The sequence below is a fragment of the Acinonyx jubatus genome, chromosome A1 (assembly GCF_027475565.1).
Source record: "Acinonyx jubatus isolate Ajub_Pintada_27869175 chromosome A1, VMU_Ajub_asm_v1.0, whole genome shotgun sequence".
NCBI lineage: Eukaryota > Metazoa > Chordata > Mammalia > Carnivora > Felidae > Acinonyx > Acinonyx jubatus.
In genome coordinates, this window is record NC_069380.1 from 82,413,884 (window position 1) to 82,421,574 (window position 7,691).

At 36.1% G+C, this 7,691-nt stretch overlaps 1 protein-coding gene across 1 annotated transcript; it reads right to left on the minus strand.

The window, feature by feature from the left end:
* Positions 1-927: 927 nt before the first annotated feature.
* On the minus strand, positions 928-1,887 carry LOC106975044 (olfactory receptor 2T11). Its single transcript, XM_015072319.3, has one exon. It carries the CDS (start codon positions 1,879-1,881, stop codon positions 928-930), a length of 954 nt encoding a protein of 317 aa, XP_014927805.3. The 5' UTR covers positions 1,882-1,887.
* Between the last annotated feature and the right edge of the window lie 5,804 nt (positions 1,888-7,691).

Here is a 7,691-nt window from a genome sequence, read left to right on the forward strand (position 1 = left end):
CCCTACTCAATCCTTTTCACGCATTTGAAGATTCCTAAGTTGTCTTCCTGCATACAGTCTAGTTCCCTGTTCTATTTCCTACCCTATAGTCATAGTATAGAAGTGTACATAAAATAATGTACATAAAAATGTACATCTTATCAAGTTATATCTATATAGAAAATTCTTCAAGAGCTTTCTGTATCATGCCAAACAAACCTAAATTGCACCCAAGTCCTGTTTATGAATCACATATAATTGGGCAATGTAAAATTTCTTCCATAAATGTCACCATTCTTAGAATTCTATTAAAATAGCATGGAAAAAGTCACAGTAGTGCTCTTTGATATTATATATTACAGTCTCTTTTGAGTAGGTGTGTAATTCTTGGACATTCAATATTCAGTCAATATAGCTAAGCTTATCCACTATTTACTATGGTCTCATATTTGACAGGCAACTATTTTTAGTGTGAATCCTACGAAGATGATCTTAAAGGTTAAAATCTTGAGGCAAAGCCAATAATTAAAGACTTGATTAAAATTGTGTGATTTCTATATTTCATCACTTGTGAATTGGTATTATTTAACTTTATTGATACAAACATAATCACATAATTGTGGCATCAAAATCTGGTAGTTATGGAAGCTATGTCTGGGTTAAGTGTGAAAGTAACCTGCAAATATTTTTTTTTCTTTTTTCAGACTGAGAGACAAAGAACCAGAATCAGATTAATTCTTTAACCTAATAATACCTCATTGTTGATAGCCAAAATGTATCTGCATATCTAATGAAAAATCCCTGGTTCCCTCCCCCAGGAACAGGAAACCAGACATGATAAATTATCTTAATTAATTGTAAGTAGTAATCTTTGACATCTGAGCAAATAGTCTTCTTTAAAACAGGACAACAGAGAATGTTCTCATCTATTCTCAGTTTATTGAATCCCTAAGCATCACTTGTGGATACTTTCTGAGCAGATAAACATCTTGACAATATCTTTTGAAATGCCCCCATGACATCCTTTTTTCTGAGGCTGTAGATAAGAGGATTGAGCATGGGTGTGACAATGGTATAGAAGGCTGAAACTACTTTGTCCTGCTCAGGAGTGTGAAAAGACTGGGGCAAAACATAAGTGTAGAAGGCAGCCCCATAGAAAATGCTGACCACAGTCAAGTGGGAAGAGCAAGTAGTAAAGGCCTTTTTCCGGCCTTCAGCAGACTGCATTCTGTGGACAGTGAACAAAATAAGAGAGTAGGAGATTGAGATGAGAGAGATAGGGATGAGCAACATGAGTACACAGCAGATGTACATCAAGGTTTCATACAAGGATGTGTCAGCACAGGCTAGTCTGAGAACTGCAGGGATCTCACAGAAAAAATGGTTGATATTTCGGGAGTGACAATAGGGAACATTCATGGTGATGGGGGTGAGCAGAAAGCCATCCAGGGACCCCCCAAACCAGGCACCAGCAGCCAGCAGGAGACACACCCTGCGGTTCATCAGGACTGGATACCTAAGAGGGTTACAGACAGCCACATAGCGGTCATAGGCCATGAGGCCCAAGAGGAAGAACTCTGAGCCAATCATGCTCAAGTAGAGGAAGATCTGGATGCCACAACCCACAAAGGAAATGGTCTTCTCTTTAGAAACCATGTCGACCAGAAGTTTTGGGACAGTGGTACAAATGAAAAGAGTATCCATGATGGACAGCTGGCTGAGCAGAAAGTACATAGGAGTATGGAGACGGGAGTCCACCTGAATCAAGAATATCATGACCAAATTTGCAGTTACAGCTACCACAAAAATAGCAAAAATAACAGCAAAGACAATCCCAGTAGTTTTATTGTTCACCAGAAGCCCCAGGAGGATAAAATCAGAAGATAAAGTTATATTCTTCATTTACATTGCCTATGTCAGCTCCAGCAGACCAGAAGCCACAAAGACCAGGAAGTAAAAGGAGAGAAGATCCTTTCAGTATGGGCGAGACTTACAATAGAGATGACACCTCAGAGAGTACTGGTTTGGCTGAAATTTTCCAACACAAAGTGCTAGAGAAAAATGAAGAGACCAAGAGACATCATAAATCAGAAACTGTAGATCTACTCCTCATTGTTGATGAACAACACTTTTCGTATTGTGTTTATGTTCATGCTGCAATACATAGATTATGTGAGTGGCATAATAAAGTTGGTATTTGCTATACTTTGATTAGTTTAGCTATATCTTTCCTATTCACTCTATGCATTTCTGGCACCAGAATGTCCAAACCATAGTAGGGCCAAGTCAACACTGGTTTGAGTAAAGGCCCATTGATTCACTCATTATATGAAAGGCCAAAATTAATGAATAACTTAGGAAGAGAAAAGTATAAAGAAAAAACATTTAAAAATGGATAAAGAAAAGTGTGTCTCCTCTATTCTCAACATTTCACCTCTGACACTTTTGGTCAACAAATGTGTGAGGGTCTCCTCCCCATAATAAGCAATTCTTAACCTTCCAGACAAACAGCTGGGTGTCCTACAACTTAATACAATATTCACACTATCTACATGGAGATAGCTTAATCTCTCACTGGTTAAGAGCTTAGCCCCACAAGACTGTCACCCAAATCAGACGCCAACTGCAAGTAAAGTTTATCACTTGGGCCTCGGTTTCTAGGAGCCCATCCCTGAGCTCAACTAATTTTCTAGAACATTTTATAGAATTAAGAAAAAATATTTTACTAACAACTAGGTAGAAGAGATACATCTGGTAGGTATGCAGGAAAAGGCCAGAAGATTCACTGCCTTGTCTATGTGTACCATCCTCTACAACTCCACATGTGCACCAACCCAGAAGCTCTTGGAAACCCATCCTTTTGTATTTTTATAAATGCTTGATTATTTAAGCATTATTGATCAAATCATTGACCATCAGTGATTAATGAAATCTCTAGACCTCTTCTCCATGGAGATCTAGTGGCGGAGGTTTAAAAGCTGCAAACCTTTAATTATGGTTATTTTCCTGGGAACAAGCCCAATTCTTAGGAGATTTCAATAAATCATCTAATTAACATAAACTCAGGTGTGGTAGGAGGACATTTTATGGATAACAAAAGACATCTACATAGCTATTTCCATTTAGGAAATTCAGAGAGTTTTAAGAAGTCAATGCCAGGAATTTGAAAAAAAGACTAAATATATATTAGTTATGCATCACAATATCACAAAGGTTAGGTTATTTGTTGGCATTTCACAAATGAAATATTCTAGTCATTTCATTTCATCTAGGTTATTCTAGTAGATTCCTGCTATCTCCCTGCTTTCTCTATTGTCTGTGTTGAGTCCAACCTCAGCAGAGCAAAGTGATCTTAAAAAACCTATATCAAAACAGGTCAACTCCTGCTCAAAGCTCTACCATAAAACTTTATATTTCACTTTAAGGCCCACCATATTGTAACAGTTTCACCCTTTGAAGCCATTGCCTGCTTTTTCCAGTGTATTTGCTCTGGTGCTGCAAGTCCCATGTGACCCCCTTGTTGATCCTTTGTCCCCTCTCTGGGGTAGCCTCCAGGCCATAGCTTTTGTCTCTGCTGTCACCCTGGGCTGGATCTCTTCCCTATAGCTGTGACTGACACCCTCATGTCTTTCAGGGCTTTGCCTAAAGCCCACTTTGTTAGGACTAGATGGCTATTGTTTGCACATTCCTTCATACTACTTAACATATATATTCATTACATTTTGTGTTTGTCTCCTGTCACTGACAGAAAGTTCAATATGAGTAAGGCTGTTGCCTATTTTGTTTCCTGAGTGCTTTTAGAATATAAATGAATGACTGGCACCTTGTAAATGTTTGTTGAATATTTAAATAAATAATTGTTAAACATATACAGTTTACTAAAATGCAAATTGCTTTTTTTTTTCTTTTTGCCCTTTAAGTGATTCTTTTCTTTTTCTTAATGTTTATTTATTTTTTGAGAGAGAGAGAGAGAGAGAGAGAGAAAGAGCTAAGGAGGGGCAGAGAGAGAGGGAGAGATAAATTCCAAGCAGGCTTCACACTGTCAGCACAGAGCCTAATGTGGGGCTCAAACTCAGGAACTAGGAGATCACAGCCTGAGCTGAAATCAAGAGTCAGACACTTAACCAACTGAGCCACCCACATGGGTGATTCATTTCTTGTAGAATTTCCTTAAAATCCACCTGAATATGATCTATAAAATGTGCTAAAGGAAAAATAAAAAGAAATTAAATGCCAGGCCCTTTTGTTTATCTTCAATCCAAAATAAAATTGCCATAAGAGAGGATCTACCTACATTCTCTAATAAGAAACAGTTCTAGGAAACCAAAATGTTTCACAAGTTTCTAGGATAAAACAGCAATAGGAATTTTACATCTTAATCATTGAGGTTTCACATATACAAATTTGAGATAAACACTCTTAGTGACTTAAAATCAATATAGTATTTTGGACAAAGTCAGACATCAGCATAATTTTTCAGCAAGCAAAGAACTCACCGCTTTCTATCCTTTTTGAATCTGCCTACGTTGTAACAGTACTTCATTTGATTTTGTACCAATTATTTTGTACAAGATAACTGTAACTGCAGATGTCATTATCCATGCATGGGTTGTATTGTGGATGTTGCTAATTTAATTTGAACTCACCTAGGTTACACAGGCAAAAGGTCAGAAAATCATGAGTGTATTTTTGTAGCAGTAATTTGCACCTGTCTCCTATTATCAGAAAAAAAAACTGTCTTAAAACAGGCTTCTATTAATTTTGTATTTTATTAAACTTAACAATATGATATATTTAACTTACTGTTAAATAAAACCAATTGTACTAGGCAGAATAATGTCCTCACCCCACTCATGGATCCCTATCCTAATTCCCAGACTATGAATATGTTGCTTTATTTGACAAAACATATTTTGCAGATGTGATTAAGGTGAGATTATTCTGAACGTCCTGTTGTACCCAATGCAAGCACAAGGGTCCTTATACGAGGGAAGGAGAAAAGAGGAAGGAAGAAATTAGAGGAGATGTGATATTATGAATACAGGTCCAAATGATTCAAACACTGGTATTGAAGATGAAGAGGACCATGATGAGAAGGAATGAGTGGTCTCTAGAATCTGAAAAATGCTAGAAAAATGGATTTCCTCTATGGCCTTCAGAAATGAGTGTATCCCTTAGCCTAATGTGACCAAATTTTGACTTGTGACCTCCAGAATTATAAGATTATAAATTTGTGTCATTTAAAGCCACTGAGTTAGTGGTAATTTGATACAGTAGCTACACCAATAAGTAGTTTTATCATCTTTTAAACATAAGTATAATTGAAGCATGTTCCTAATAACAAATTAGCCAGTACTCATGCAGCGTTTACTTTGTGCCAGGCATCTCTCCACATGCTTTAGTGTTTTGATGTAGCCACTTTTCACAACACGTCTATGGAGTCAGTTACTATAATTATCACTATTTTTCAGTTGGAGAAACTGAGGCACGGGAAGTACAACTGGTAGAGGAGCAGGACTTTGTTTTTCATACTCTCCACAGTTATACTCAACTGACCATAAATGCACAATATCCTCTTTATCATATGTTAAATCGACAATTGTCTAAGATAAGTCAAATTAAGATGGGCTGTAAAACCAGAATCACATTCAAAAAGTTTTGAATTTCTGGTCAAAGTTGTCAACAAACTTACAAAATAACAAATAAAATTATTACTTTCAGAAATATAAAGTGCTAACTCCTGGGCAATCTCTAAGCATCACACGTTTGCCTGTAGTTGTCTGATTTCCTATGTTGAGGTACACACACATAAACAAAAGTCCCCAGAGAATGTAAGCCAGGAAAGATCCTCCAAACACCAGATTCATACATTTCACTTCTGAATATTCACTTCTGAGGGTAACTTCTTAGCTCCAAGCAGACATAAAATAATGACCCATCCAATAGTCCTACTCCCAGTCTTTCACCAGTATAACCACTACTACATATACAGCCCTATAAAGATGACACCATATTTCCTTTTGAGGATCCATATTTGAAAGAAATCTTCTATAATGTGTGTCAGAGGGAAGTGGCAGGGTTAACTCAGGAATAAATTACCAGTGAGGACAAGACTATTAAAATTGAATGAAAAATAAACAACAAAGACATTTCAAAAATTACATGGAGATGTGAACCTAATTTAACTCATCGTGGCCTAAACTCAAATGTTACTAAGGAAAGCTTGCCAACGGTTTACAAATCTAAAACCATGAGTTAAATTATCAAGTTTTTAAAATATAATTTTCCTCTTCTACTATATAGATAGAAAGAAAGATAGATGATAGATAGATGATAGATGATAGATAGATAGATAGATATGCTCCTAAATTGAGAGGCATGATCATTCTTTAAAACAACATTTTAGGGGTGCCTGTCTGTCTCAGTTGGTGGAGCATGCCATCCCAGAGTCATGAGTTTGAGCTCCACATAGGGTATGGAGCCTACTTAAGAAAATTGTAAAAACAAAATTAAAAAAAATAATAAAATATTTAAAAAGAGATGTAAAGTAAAATGCAAGCTCTGCAAAAAGACCTCAGTAATGTTTTGGTTATGTCTAACTTAATATATCACTTTCTTAAACCAAAACCTATCTATGGGTGGAGGTACGTTGAGAGCTTCCCCACAGTTGAATTAGGTCATTAGTTCAATAAAAACAGACATTTTCAATATGATTATTCTCTCCTTGAATATGATCAGAGTTAGTTATTAAGCTCAATATCATTGGAATATCAACACGTTCTCAACCTCTGTTTCCCACCAGGTGGTCCCTTCTGGAATTTGTTGGTGAATCCATGAAAACAACTCCCACCACTTCCCCCCTTGAATATATATGACATTGTGCACCTGGTGTTACCTTCCTCTAATTTGTGTGTTGTGTGAGGATATAAAATGTGAAATTTTTGGTCTGATGGTGGACATCTGGGAAGTGGATGCCCAAAGTTATATGGTTAGAACTTAAGCTTGACTCACTATGACTCTTCCTTACAGTATGAGCAGAAGGAAACTTCCTCAACAGGCTAGATGTTCACAGCACTGGCTATATTCTCTTCTGCTGCACGGGCTCCAGAGTGTATAAATGAAGTTTGAGCTTGCAATCTCATTAAATTTTGAGCCTCTAGTTGAAGCTGGTCTGTACTAACATTGAGTATCAAGATGGGGTGCTCATAAATTTCTGCTGAGAGTGGGAGTAGGTATCATCTTTGTTTGAGAAAGCACCAGTCCAATATTAGGATCTTAAAAGTAATGTGTATAAACTATACTTACAGGAAATTTTGTATAGAAATCAAGAGATAAATAGGCAACATTTAAAAGTTTTCATCTTGGTCTTGTTTGCAATAGTAAGAAAGAAGAAGAAATTTAAGCATCTGCAGTTGGACAAATAATTTTGTTTTAATATTAAAATGTGTAATAGAATTTCAAGCAACCATTGGAATGTAAGGTGGATCTATAATCATTAGCATGGTATGACAGTTTTATTGTATTCTTAAGTGAAAAATGTGGCACATTTACAATTTCCTTATCATATATATGTATGTATATGAATCATATATGTGATAAGTAGATATATATATGTATATGCACATATATAGCAATAGTTTATTGTGCATATATGTGTGTATATATTATGCACATATAGCACACATTTATAATATATATATACATATATGTAA

What these genes read in the sequence shown, in the direction of transcription:
- LOC106975044 (XM_015072319.3), bottom strand. Translation starts at nt 1,881, where the DNA reads ATGAAGAATATAACTTTATCTTCTGATTTTATCCTCCTGGGGCTTCTG.